At 32.7% G+C, this 14,585-nt stretch overlaps 1 protein-coding gene across 1 annotated transcript; it reads right to left on the reverse strand.

The window, feature by feature from the left end:
- Positions 1-1,691: 1,691 nt before the first annotated feature.
- Positions 1,692-8,218, reverse strand: SWAP70 (Pleckstrin homology (PH) domain-containing protein). Its single transcript, XM_085709765.1, has 10 exons — positions 8,095-8,218; positions 7,907-8,014; positions 6,746-6,807; positions 6,555-6,638; positions 6,393-6,424; positions 6,196-6,277; positions 5,061-5,289; positions 3,512-3,739; positions 2,891-3,183; positions 1,692-2,262 (listed from the first exon to the last, which is right to left on the reverse strand). Exons 1-10 carry the CDS (start codon positions 8,104-8,106, stop codon positions 1,914-1,916), a joined length of 1,479 nt encoding a protein of 492 aa, XP_085565891.1. The 5' UTR covers positions 8,107-8,218; the 3' UTR covers positions 1,692-1,913.
- Between the last annotated feature and the right edge of the window lie 6,367 nt (positions 8,219-14,585).

Consider the following 14,585-nt stretch of genomic DNA (forward strand, 5'->3'; position numbering starts at 1 on the left):
TACAAAAAACACCGTCAAGATAAAATTGTTTTTTTATAAAAGAAAATATGTGGGTTCATTATAATAAAATTCACCCGACATTAGAAAGTTTTCAGCATAACATTTTTTTTATTAAAACACTTTTTTTTTTGACACATTTTTATCAAAACACATTAGACATCTATAAATGAAGATATTAATGTAATATCACTCCGTATAAAACCCACTTGGGTTGTCTTGATGGTATAGGTTTGGGACCTCTAAGTGTGTTCCTCCTTGAGGTCTTAAGTTTGATCCTCTTCAGTATCAATTTAAGTGGGCTAATTTAACTTCTTAAAAAAAAATTCACACCGTATAAGTTGTTGAAAATTAGTGGGTAATGTTACAACCATAACTTTATATGTGCATGATTAAAAAAAAAAACTACGTCAAGATAAAATTGTTTTTTAATAAAAGAAAATTTGTGGGTTCATTATAATAAAATTCAACCATGACCTTCAATGAGCAAGATTAAAAAATGACCGTCAAGATAAAATTATTTTTTTTCTTTCAATAGAGTCAAGATAAAATTGTTTTATTTTTGAAGAAGGTCAAGACAATATTGTTTTTTTTTACCGGAAGGTCAAGACAAGTTTGTTGAAATAGTAAGATTCAATTCTTTTTTTATAAAACATCTGAAATACCAAAGCTCCCTAATATGATTTGGATTTTGGAAGCACGTGTTCAATGAAACGAACCTTGAAAAAATTTCACAAATTTGCCTCCTAAAATTGTAAGGGTCACATAATTTATCCTTAAAATTTGCGAATATACAAAATAGTCTCGTATTTATGCTTAAAATTATGTCTCGTATTTTTAATTTATCCTAAAATGTTTGTTCATCAACTCACAAAGTCACTTGGATGTGTTTCTTAGAGCTAGAGCGATCAAGAAATTGGTTTCATCAATTATCACATGTACAGTATTCTTCTATATGTGGTGGTATTAAAGAAATTTTATCTGTCATCAAAAGTATAGCAAATGATTGATTGTCAATGGTCAGCCTATTAAATTTTGGAAATAATGTTGTTTGGAGCTGTCTTTGGTGAACTTATTACAAATTCTAGAGGATATTCACATGCGTACATTCGACCACGGTTCACTACCTAGATATTTGTAGAGATGTTTTAAAACCCAATGTAACGTTACATACCGATATAATTATTTTTTTCGCTACGTAGATATTTGTAGAGGCTTTAAAACACAATATAACACACTGATATAATTATTTTTACATACCATACATAACAATTAAATCCAAAAAAAATTGAAGTTTGACAAATCTTACATGTACTATATCCCTATCTATTTTTTCATAATCTATATACAGAAGATTTTGGTTCTTTTTATGTGCATTTATAAAGTAATGAAAGATAGTTCTTGTTCTCTCTTCAAAACTTAGTATCAATAGGTGACCAAAGTAATTATTGGTAACAATTTGAGGGTGAACAAGCATGCCAGAGTAATTTGGGCAATCATGTTGGTTTGAGTGTGAAGATATAATATTTATGGTTCTTATGAAGAAGAAGAAAAAAACACGTAAAAGAAACCAATTTGAGGGTGTTTCGTTTTATTGTTTAAATACAGTAGCAGACAATTGACACTGTAAGTCATCATTAAATAAATATTAAAGCTTATATAGGCTTTCTAGAAAACTAAGCAATGCATCAGTATTAAATCATATGAGATTTTTACTGTTGTTAAAAGTTTCTAGCTGTATTACATTTTTGTCAGAAAAAGGTACTCCCTTTCAAGGTCATTATAACACAATTTAAATAAGCAACTGATGAAATGAAAAATCAATTAAGTTTACACACTCAATCAACAAAATGGTATATAATTACATTCTCTAATATTGAAAATTTTGCTATCTTGTACATGTTTGGTTGTTATCATCAGGGCTGATGGAAAGAGTTTGATCCTTGTTCGTGGTGATGATTGATACCTGGCTGGCTAACCACTGGAATATCCAAGCTGCTTCCATCAGTTTCTGGTGCTGCGACTTCCCTTACATCGGCTATCCTTGCCTCTGTAGCCTGAATATCGCTCCATTCGTTGTCACCAACTGGCTGAATGTTGTTTACCTGGTCTGTTGCCATGTGAACTACATTCTCTGCAGGGATAGGGTTTGCTCTAGAAACACTTAGGCATGCTTTATCCACATTTTCTTCAGTGGGATCAACATGCTTTGTATCTGAGCATGACTCTGTCTTCTCAACAACTTGAGTTGCATCAATGTGTTGCCTGTTAACAGTTAAAAAAAATATGCTATGTCAAATTTGTTTTTCTGATGCTCCACATTTCATAGCTGGCATACAAATTCAACCAAAACGAACTCATAATTCATAAAAGACAAACAAACCATCTGAAGTTTCCATTTAATTCTCTAGTATTATATATAATACTTCCATCTTATGATACATGTGTATCTCGATTCGATACAAAATTGAACCTAATCCATATGAATTTTTAGTGTGTATCTATATTGAACATTAATCTCATCTTGAATCCTGATTCATTGTGGTCGATCCTGATTCATTATGATAAATCCTGATACACTACGATCGAGTCCAATTCACTCTGATGAATCACCATCTATCCTTTGGTGTAGCCTGCCACGTTTTTTGTCAACTTTGTATAGCCAGCCACTTTTTTTATCATTTGATTTAAGACTTGAATCTTGAATCATTTTCAGATTAGTAGATGATACATTAGTTTATAGGTTTGCTATGTTGCTTGTTTTTACTTAATGGATCTTATGATTCATAAGAAGATTTGATTCGGGATTCCGAAAATCGATATTCCAATTCACAATTTTGATAACCGTTATTAACAAAGCTTCAAGCAAGGGATAAAAAAACCAGACGCTGACCTTTGAAGTTGTGCTTTTAGCATGTTAACATATGCAAGAAGTTCCTGCTTCTCTTTTGTTGCCACTGATTCTCTCTGTACAGCTTCCTTTATCCTAGCTTCAGCATTGGCCTCAGCAACCCTGACCTTCTCTTCCGCTCTTACTACAGTTGCTTCTAAGATCACGTCATGCTCTCTAGCTTTTCCCAGTTCAGTACGCCACATATTTGCCTCCTTAATAGCAGCATCTCTCTGGTCGGTTAATTGCTCTCTTTCTTTGCTTAAGCCCATAATTTTTTCTTCGTACTCCTTTAGCTACAACAAACAATTTATAGAACATTCAAGAAATTTCATAGCAAATAATACACATAGCAATAGCTACATTGTTGTTGATTGTGGAAAATAACGGTTCATTCAAATTATGCTACACAGCAGTGCTATAGCACCGCTATAACCTCTATTTGATAGCATTTTGTACTAAATAGCATATCGCAGAACAATAACGATTTGTTCAAATTCCGCTACGGTAAAGCGCTATAGCACCACTATAACCGCTATTTAACAACATTGGCCAAGGGTCATTCATCCGAAACAGTTTTTCAAGAGTTGCTCAAATTTCTATCCGCCAAAAATTAAAGCATACCTTCTGTGCATACACCTCCTGCTGCTTCTCAGAATCTTTTCTCAAACGCTCAATTTCTGCACAAACAATTCTCCGTTGCTCATCCATAGTATAAGCAGCAGATGCTGCTGCCTCGGCGGCTTCGGCAGTCTCAGATAATTTATCCGCTATTTCTGTTATAGTTGAATCACGTGCCCGAAGGTCTCGAGCCAAATTTTGTAGCTCCTCATCCTTAACTCTTAGTGTTTCCTATTGAGTAAAACAGCATTTTCAGACTGAATCCAAAGCAATAAAGAACCATAAAGGCCCAAGATACCGATCTACATCCCTATACAAATATTCCTTGTCTAATTAAAAATTTCATTTTCTCTATTTATATATCATATTTGCATTTCTTCTTCGAAACCTTTGCCACTAGATTCAAGCCCCACAATATACTAAGAAAAAAAGGAAATTCCCAGTGACACTTTTTTTTTTCCCTTCACTTCCTTATTCTCGAAACAAGAGAACGCAAACCAGAAGTGTATGAAGGTCAGAGAGCCAACAAACCAGCGATACAAAGGGGCCTCTACAAACTCTAAAGCCGAAGGGAAAAATTGAACCGTTTATAAAATACAAGCAATGTAGTAATAAGGAAATACCTATTTCTTTTGTTCAGTGCATGACATACAAAAAATCCTCATTATGATTCAACAAACTGGATTCAGCCATAATGTGGACCTTGCCACAGCCACTGTTCAATTCGATGCATTGCATAAAAAGTATGACAATTAAATTCATAGAATCACACACTCAATTTTTTTAGGTTTCTTTTTGGAAAATTTTCTAGCAAAAAGGTATCCAATCAAAGCTAAGCTTGGATAAGCTCTAAAAAGTAACTTCTATGTTCTTAAGAAGCTACACATTTCAACATCTCAGAAAAGCCCTTAATTTTCTTTTTCTTTTGCAGTTTTTTCTAATTAAAAAAACAAATTATCTCAAATTTTATTATGATCCCATTTATTGTGTTTTTCTGAAGACTTCAATTATTATTGAAGGTGAATTTGATGTTAAGAGTGAAGATCCTAGCTGATACCATGTAGACCTGAGACTGTATATGCCGGCCCCTTTTCATTCATTAAGGTTTCATTAATTGTTATTAATTAAATATTAATTAACCTATCCTTGCCTCTCTTAAACCTCCAGTCAATGAAGACGATTGAATTGTTTGTCTAGGATACTAAGAGTGATTGAACTAATTCAACAAACGTTCCTTCTAACAGTATAAGGTATGATGAAAGTAAAGACTAGAGAGATGGCAACTGATAACTACTTACAGACTCAACACATCAAGAAGCAACAAAAGGAATCCAGCAAAGTCCAAACCAGACAAAGATAAGGAAGAAAGAAAAAAAACACAAAGGGTGTACTAAAGCCAAGCTTTTAGAGAAAATTTTACAATATGGAGATTAAGATTGAAACACGGTACTGAAGGGAAAAATATAAGGATCATCGACCCTGCATCACCATCATGAAAGCTGAATGCATTGAAACAGAAAGAAAGATAGAACAAACCAAAATGAGGGTGTACCTTCATGATTGTTAAATCATCCATAGGACCATCAGTAGTCCTATTTGGCATCATTCCAAGAGCATTTCGCAAAGAAATCTGCATTGCCGCTTCAATTTCTTTAGAACATTCCGAGGCTGTTGAGTTGGCTGCAGCAACAACAGTTGCAACAGTTCCTAATTTTGTAGAACCATTCCCACTTAAGGAATTCACAGCTTCTTTATGAGCTTTTAGAACCAACTGAGTGGCACTGGTGTGAGAGTAAAAATAAATCAGACAAGGAAATAATTGCAAACTATTACACAAGAAAAATTGCAGAAACAGTGCAGTAATCATACAAATTGATCCATTTTAATGGAAAGCAAGAACACAAGATAATAGAATAGAATAAATAACAATAAGAGGAACATAGAAGATTAAGCTAAACTATGGGTCTCCCTTTCCAAGAAGAAACCTATTAACGTGAGTATAAAAAACATTTAGTTGATAACCCTTAGAAAATTATTGAAGGAAGATACTGCAGTAAAGAACATTCCATAATTTTAAACAGGGCATGAAATTGTAACGTTCCTTACAAGTTTTAGCAAGAATTTAGTGAAAGTAATGGAGAACTATACGCATAAGTAACATTACTTTTACGCTCAGTTTAGAGCGAAAAAAAACAAACTGAAAAATTGGACGGAAAAAGGAAAGTACAAAACTCGAAAAACTCCTCCGTCATTTGGCGTTCCGTAACAGTGAGCGAGGAAGGAAAAATGCTTTGTGGCCCTCACAAAATATATCTCTCTCAGAAGGAGGAAAACAGCAAGCAAATAATTTCTTTTTCTTTCTCTGATTTGAACTGTCTTTTTGTTATATTTTAGTTTTTGGAAGGTATTTTTGTACAATCAAGCAAGAGAACAAAAAAGTTATAACTTTCTTTCCATATGTTTCCTCTCCTACCAAACAACTAAGCAGTCATCTTATTTTCTACTCTTTTTCCTTTTAGGAACCTAACGGAGTTTTTGGCTCAAGTATGTAACTACACCCGCTAAAAATATCTTATAAATTCATGTTTTGTACAAAAGAACGTTAGAGCCATTTAATTTCAAAATATATTGCACACCAATATGAAATTAAAAACAAGGCGAGGAAAGTCGGGGATTATGAAACATACTGCAATGTTGACACCCATGCTCGAGCTGCACCAGGAGTCTCCGCGCATAGGAAATAATCCTTCTTCTGTGGTGTCCCGATATCTAAATGAGGAAGTTAAGATGCGACAAGAAGAGTATTTTTGATACATACATTACCAATATATGATTTGTATGACCCGAAAATTATAAAAATATAAAAATGACAAAAAAAGGATACAAATGCAGCATCCATCATACTTCGGTAGCCCACTGTAATTCACCGAAATAAATCAAATTAGTATAAAACGATAAATTCATAAAGTAAACATTCATGAATCATATTAGAACCCAAGGCACCAAGTAAAATAGGGTTATGTTAAAAAAAAAACACCATGCTTACTTGAAATTCACAGGAGATACAGTAATGGTGCTATTTGCGTCAAATAGAATTGTTCCCTTGACAGTTGGCTCATTTCTTCTTAACCTAAAAATCAAAGAAAAATAACAGCACAGATGATCAGCATCCAAAGTGTTACTACTTTTCCCTTCACACAAAAATAATATATGAAGCTTATTTATATATAAACCTACTTGTATTCCATTTTCCCAGTTGTTGGGTCCAAGATCACCCAACGTTCGTTCCATTTCCTCAGCTGTCACCAAAAAAATAACAAATTTTTCACATAAGCTAGGTAACATTCGAGGGAAAATTCAAACAGCATAGCATTTTTTTCTAAGAAAGTCAAAACAAGATTGGATATTCAAAGGATCACAAACTATGAAGCACCGACACAAACAGGGACGCTGACACGTCCACACCGATAATAATTTGAAAACATGACATAATTCAATGTGTCGTACACTAAGTGTCTGTGCTTCAGAGATCACAAAACCCACAACGCATTTGAATTACAAGGTAATCATAATTCTATGACTTATTTTAGTTACACCCCATGAAATTTCAGTTACACCCAGATTTGACAAAAATACCCTTCAATCCTTTTTAAATTTTCAACAATTACTCCTCCTCTTCATCTTCTTCTGCATTCAATTAAAACAATTGAACTCAATTTTCACAGTTGAACATAATTAAACTTTTACAATTCATCTTGGTTTTACCTAAATTTGGCAGCGTACGTGAAACATAATCACTGCAACACATTCAAAACTTAGGGCAATTAAAAACATGAAAAGAAATTGAAAAGTGTTACTTAATTCACGTGAATTGGTTACTTAAGTTATTTTTCTTCTGCACCTTGGTTGCACTTAGAATGGATCAGTACGAAATCTAGGAACATATCATAGAATAATTTAGACTTATTCATAGCATACCTGAATTCAAGGTTATTGAAATTGAAAAAAAGATTGCAATTGAAAAATTTACTACGTGAACTAAATTCACTTACACCAACGTAAATTGAGTTCACGTTGAAATTATATCTAATTTATAAGTTAAACCAGATCACGTAAGTGTTAATTTATGTGTGACAAAGGGCAACTTTGGTATAACGATAAAATACTAATCAATTTTGGGTGTAACTAGATGTTTTTGGGGTGTAACTAAAAAAACTCTAATTCTATTTACACAATAATCCCACAGCACATTTGAATTACAAAGTAATCATAATTCCATTAACACAATAAAAATTGAAACTTGAAGATTAATATGAAAAGGGGCAATCTTAGTAATTAAACAAACATAACACAACAAAGTGATCAGTTAATCAAATAAAAAGAGGAAAAGTTAATTACAGTCTCGGATCTCTTAAGAAGTGGACCCTGCAACAGATTTCTACCAGAAGCAGAAGCTAGCTGACGCTTGATCTTCTCCAAACTATTCTCTGTGTTTTCAACAGCTCGCTGCGACATTGCAAATTCAGCTCAGTATTAACAACGTTTGACGAGAGAGAGAGAGAGAGAGAGAGAGAGAGAGAGAATACCGGAGAAGCCATAAGGCGTAGATCAACAACTCTTGTCGGAAGCTTCAAAGTTTCAAACCCAACAAAAGGTTTTTGTTTATGGATGATACTATACTATGTTTCTTCAGATTTGCTTCTTGTTCTTGTTTTTTTTTTTTTTTATATGGTTGAATATAAATACTATTATTTGAGACAGTAAATTATTTTTAAAAATTAAATGAAAATAAATTATTTATTTAAATTAATATAATGGGAAAGATTAAGGGGAGGAAGACTTTGTTGGTAATTTAATCTGGTAATGGTATGCTGACTAGTAGTTGCACTTTGTTTGATGGTGGCATTTAGGGTGGGATTTAGCATGGGAAAGGGGAGTTTTTTCCCACCATGGGAAAGTTAATCTTGACCATTAGATAAAGTAGAGAACATACTTCTATCATAGACACTCAACACCAGATTTTTTTCTCACACTCACCACCAACATACGGCTGCTCCAACTCTCTTTCTTCCTCTCCTTCAAACCTTGTGCACAGAAAAATTGATTTTCTAAAAACCATTCCCTTGTCACCGTCACCGCAATTTCACAATTAAAATGAGTATGAGGTAGTAGATCCCCTTTTCTACAGGGACAAAATTTTCTTGGGCATGTGATTCTCTCTACAAGTGACAAATAATTAAGCATAAATAAATTAAAACATAACATCATGGAAAGGATTTCATTTAGAATTGAGGAAAATATACAAGTTTTTTCAGTTTGAGCTTGTGCTTCTCTCTGATCCCTGAAGGCAATTCCCCCAAACTGAAAAACCACACCCAAATCCAATCCATGGATTTCTCTCTCTTTATTTTGCGATCCGTTTTGGGATTTTGGATCCTTGGGTTATTTTTATTACTTGATTTCCATCGATCTGTGAATAATTTTATTAATTGAGATTTGAAAGATGTTGCTTAGCAAACATAAGAGGTTGTAGATCAGCATCAATGTGTTTAAACTGGAAGAAGACTCCTTAGTTTGTTGGGGGAGAGAAGCCATTCTTGGCTTGTTTTTTCTTTGAAAGCTTTATGAAGCTTTTGAAAAAGATCTGCAGACACGAGAAGGAAGGAGAGAAAGAAAAAGAATAAGATTCAACAGCTACAACAGATGGTGGGTCAATGTGAAAAAAGAAATCTAGTGTTGAGTGTCTATGATAGATGTATGTTCTCTACTTTATCTAATGGTCAAGATTAACTTTCCCATGGTGGGAAAAAACTCCCCTTTCCCATACTAAATCCCGGCATTTAGGGTGGGTATGAGAAAGAATTCCCCACCATGGGAAAGTTAATTTATAACCCTTAGATCAAATGAAGAGCATAGTTTTATTATAGTCCCTCACCACTAAATTTTTTCACACTATCTCCCACACCCTTCTCTCCTCCATCCCAACTCACTGACTAACATCATTACCCATACTTGAATCATGATTATGCTCCAACTATCATGCCTTTACTGATTCAGTTTTTATTATAATTTTCGGATCTTAATTCTAATTAAAATTGGAATATGGATTTATTTAAGTTGTTGATTCTAAGCTTTATAAGTTTTGATAATTTCTGTGTAAAAATGGTAATTAAAAAAGAAAAACGCAGGTTCAAATGTGGGCATGACCAACGACGTCAAATTAATCAGAGAAGACCAACGACGGAAACGAGGTCGAAAACCAGCGAATGAAAGAATGTCCGAAAAATTTAGGGTGTATATTTCAAGATCTAAAAAAATCAGTCTCAATAGAGGTTCGAGGCACTGTGAAAGAAGAATTCGTGAGAAGAAACGTGATTCAATGTTAATAAGCGATTTGACTTCGATAGAGAAGACATAAGTGGATGGACTTGTCCTGTGATTTTCCTTCGTGAGTTGAATAATTTGGAGATGAGCTGTAAAGCCATTCTCAATTTGAATGTCCAGTTTAGTGGTAAAGAGAAGAAGATGAGGAAATGGATTTATGGTGGAGAAGAAAAGATTTAGATCTCGCAAAAAAAAAAAAGGGTTTAGATGGAGAAGGTGAAGGGAATAAATCCATTAATGGGCATTAAATGTCATATTGGATGATTGTAGTTGATGAGCTTTCTGGGTTGTTTTATGGTTAAGAGGTTGAAGATAAAGTGGATAAAAATCTAGTATGGAGAGACTAAAATAAGATCAGTGTTTCTATTTAATCTAATGGGTAAAAACTACTTTCCCATGATGGGAAATTTTTTCCCTCACCCACCCTAAATGCCACCTTGTTTGATGGTGTGTGATTGTCTTGATTGCTTATATTTTGGTGTCAAAATATTATATTCGAATATATATCTAAGATTTTGGGATGACTTTTTTATTATCCCAATTATACTCAAAAACATTTTTTTTTAGAATAATGATTGTTGTTGGTGTCATTAGAAAGATAAGAATTTAAATTATTATTTTTTTGTTATACTAGTGTATTTACCCGGCGTTGCTCGGGTTAAACATATTCAAGAAGATCAAAAAATTATATGTATGATATCCGCAAATAAAATTTATCACGGATTGGTATGTGACAAATATCTTAATAAATACACACGAATATAATAAAATAAACCATATTATAAATATTCGTAAATTTATAGATGCACATGCAGATAAAATTAACGGGATTTAGTAAAAATATTAACGCATATAGAATAAAATTAACTTTTTTTAAGTTTTCGGACTCACATAAATCCATATTCGTTATTAAATTAATAAAATTATACAATTGTTGTGGTACATAAAATAATATATAACTGGATCTCCTAATTAAAGATTTTTGTTTGATTAGTAATTTACGAATACCTCGTTTGGATTTAAGTAAAATATTTATTAGATAAGATCAAAAGTTTGTTGAAATATTTATACCAAATTAAATATTGGTTTTAAAATATAGAAAAATAATAAAAATAAGATATATATATATATATATATATATATAGGGTTTTGTTACAAGACACCCTTTGGTGGTGTCTTTTAACAAGTCACACCTTAAGGTGTGATTTTCACTTTTTAGTTATAACTTTGCTAAAAGACACCTTCATAAAAGTAAGTTGGTGTCTTTTCGCAAATGCTCATAGAGTAACTTGATAAAAGACACCTTCACAAAAGGTGTCTTCTATCATAACCCATATATATAGGACATATCATATGAGAATGACTTTGTTATATGAGAATGATGAGAATGAATATGAGCCATTAGATTAAAAAGTAATGATTGAGATTAAACCTCACTTAATGTACCATTATCATGTGCCATTTTAATTCTACTTTCTCTCTCACCAAATTCCTTCACTGTTCGTCTTCTCTTTCTCGGCCATCTCTCTCCGGGACCAACTCTCCTCCGGTGGCCATCTCTCACAGCAGCAATTCATCTTCCCTCACCGGCGCCACCTTCCACCACCGATTCCTTTCATTCAGCCTTTCATTCTTTACGTCAAGTCTTTTTCTTCCTTCTAAAGCAGCTATTTCTTCTTCCCCTCACCATCAATGAACTTCTCCGGCGACCCAAACCTCCCCGGCGCGAAGCCTGCCATCACCACCTTCAACCATTGGTTCGCGGTCGGAAACCCGCCGTCACCACCTTCATGCACATGTTCGCGGTCGGAAACCCCATAAAAGAAACCACAAATCAATTTCACCCAAATAGTGTAACTCACCAGATTTGTATTTTAAATTGGCCCCTTAAAATTGCTTTAGCTTTTCTTTCCCCAAATTAATTAAAATTTTATGTCAATTTTGGATTGAAAAAGGAACAAACAATCAATTACTCTTCGGTAGAAATTCTGCTATATGATAAGGACAATGTTTATGGTTTATTGTCAATTGAACATATTTACAATAAAAAAGATGAAGGCAAAGAGGCATTATTTCAAGTTTACACTCAATTAAAAGATTTGGATCTCATTGTTTATGTTAATGGTGGTGAAGAGTGATGTCAATGGTTGTTGGTGCACAGATGAAAGTGGTGTTGTTGAATGGTGCTGGGAAAATGAACAAAGGAATGAGTTAACGAGAATTGATAGAATTGGGTGAGACACATGTGAAGTTTTTAATCTAGACCATTAATTTTTGATCTAAAGGTTGATAAGTGTTCTCACCATTCTCACATAATTAACTCATTCTCACTATATATATATATATATATATATACACACACACACACACACACTATTGATTGATTGATGATTTATGATTTATAGTGGAAGGGTATCATATGTAATTTGTTGAGATATTTCTGTTACATTAAATATTAGAAATTCAATAAAAAAGTTAAGTAAAATACTTAATAGATAAGATCAAAAGTTTGTTGAGATTTTTTGCCAAATTAAATACTGGTTTTAAAAAATAGAAAAATAATAAAAATATTGCTAATAAACGTGGAAGTGACGTGTGGCATAAAAAACCTTATTTTTTATATATATACTATTGATATTGATTGATTGATGATTGATTGATATATATACTATTGATTGATTGATGATTTATAGTTGAAGGGTATCGTTTGTAATTTGTTGAGATATTTCTGTTACATAAAATATTAGGAATTCAATAAAAAAATTAAGTAAAATATTTCATAGATAAGACCAAAAGTTTGTTGAGAGATTTATGCCAAATTAAATATTGGTTTTCAAATATAGAAAAATAATAAAAATATCGCTAATAAACGTGGAAGTGACACATGGCATAAAAAACATTACTTTATATATATACTATTGATTGATTGATTGATATTATTGATTGATTGATTGATTGATTGATAGTATTGATTGATGATTTATAGTTGAAGGGTATCGTATGTAATTTGTTGAGATATTTCTGTTACATAAAATATTAGGAATTCAATAAAAAAGTTAAGGAAAATATTTAATAGATAAGATTAAAAGTATGTTGAGATATTTATGTTAAATAAAATATTATTTTTAAAAATAGAAAAAATAATAAAAATATTGCCAATAAACGTGCAAATGACACGTGGCATAAAAAACCTTACTATATATATATATATATATATATATATATATATATATATATATATATATATATATATATATATTAGACACACACACACACTATACTATTGATTATTGCCGTTATTGAAATAAATGAACAAGATTTGTTTTTTTTTTTTGACAAAGAACAAGATTTGTTATAATATGAAAACAGCAACGATTTATATTTATACTTATCGCTGGTTAGGGATAAAGAAAATAAGGTTTTTTTTCCTTTTTTTTTGTGAGGGAAAGTTTTTTTTCCTTACAATTTGCTTAAAAAGGACTAAGTCTACTATATATATATATATATATATATATATATATATATATATATATATTAATGAAACACAACAAATTATTGCATCCTTCAACATTTTCAGAGCTAGTAACCCGATTCCGCAAAAAGCGACGGATGACAACTATGTCCAGGTTGAGGAGAAGAATGTTTTCGGGCTTGTACTAAGCATGCTCCGGGTGATTAGAACAGGAATTCCCTTTACTTTTCGTATGCCATCACTGCAGCCGGTGTACGTGAAAGAGTTACGTCGCTTTGCACTGAAGCACAGCTTCAACTCACATCCGTTTGACCACAATCTTTCTACTTCTAGAAGATTACTTGGGTTATTGGAGCTGATTAGAAGAGCTTATACTTTCGGCACATTTATCACCAAACGCCATATTCGTTATTCTGATAGTCATTTGTTTTCATCTGATTCTATTGTTGTGTATGTATGTATGTATATATATATATATATGTATTTCCCCTAGAAAAAATATACACATATATATTTATTTATTTATTGTGTTATATAGTACTCCAAAAATTTTGTTTTGGGTGTGAATCGTGTATCTCGTATGTGCAATTGTAAAGACTAACCCTTCAACTCATATAGGGTCGTGATAGGTGACAAAGTACTTCCTTGAAATATTTAACAATGTTGCATTCTCATGTTGGATTCGAACACAAAGCTTCTCGTTAAATATATATATATATTAATGAAACACAACAAATTATTGCATCCTTCAACATTTTCAGAGCTAGTAACCCGATTCCGCAAAAAGCGACGGATGATAATGAAGGTGAGAAAAAACACAAGAAGGGGGGTTGAATTGTGTTTTGAAAAATTCTTCGTTTCTCTAAACAACTGAATACACTGATCAGAAGCTAAGTGAGACAGCTTCTGAAGTGATGATCAGAATCTAAATGCAGCGGAATAAAACAGAGAGAGAGAAGAAGAACGACACAAAGCAATTATACTGGTTCCTTCCACAATCCGGAAGTAGTCCAGTCCCCCTTGCACTTCCAAGGAGATTTCACTATGAGTAATATCTGATTACAAATGCTCAAGCACACAAGCAAGAGACTTCCAATGCTCAAGCACACAAGCAAGAGACTTCCAATGCTCAAGCACACAAGCAAGAGACTTCCTTTGCTCAAGAACACAATCAAGAGACTTCCTGCTCAAGCACAACTGCAAGAGACTTCCTAACTAAAC

Source organism: Medicago sativa, chromosome 5 (genome assembly GCF_051527215.1).
Source record: "Medicago sativa cultivar Bolivia chromosome 5, Bolivia_mono, whole genome shotgun sequence".
NCBI classification, from domain to species: domain Eukaryota; kingdom Viridiplantae; phylum Streptophyta; class Magnoliopsida; order Fabales; family Fabaceae; genus Medicago; species Medicago sativa.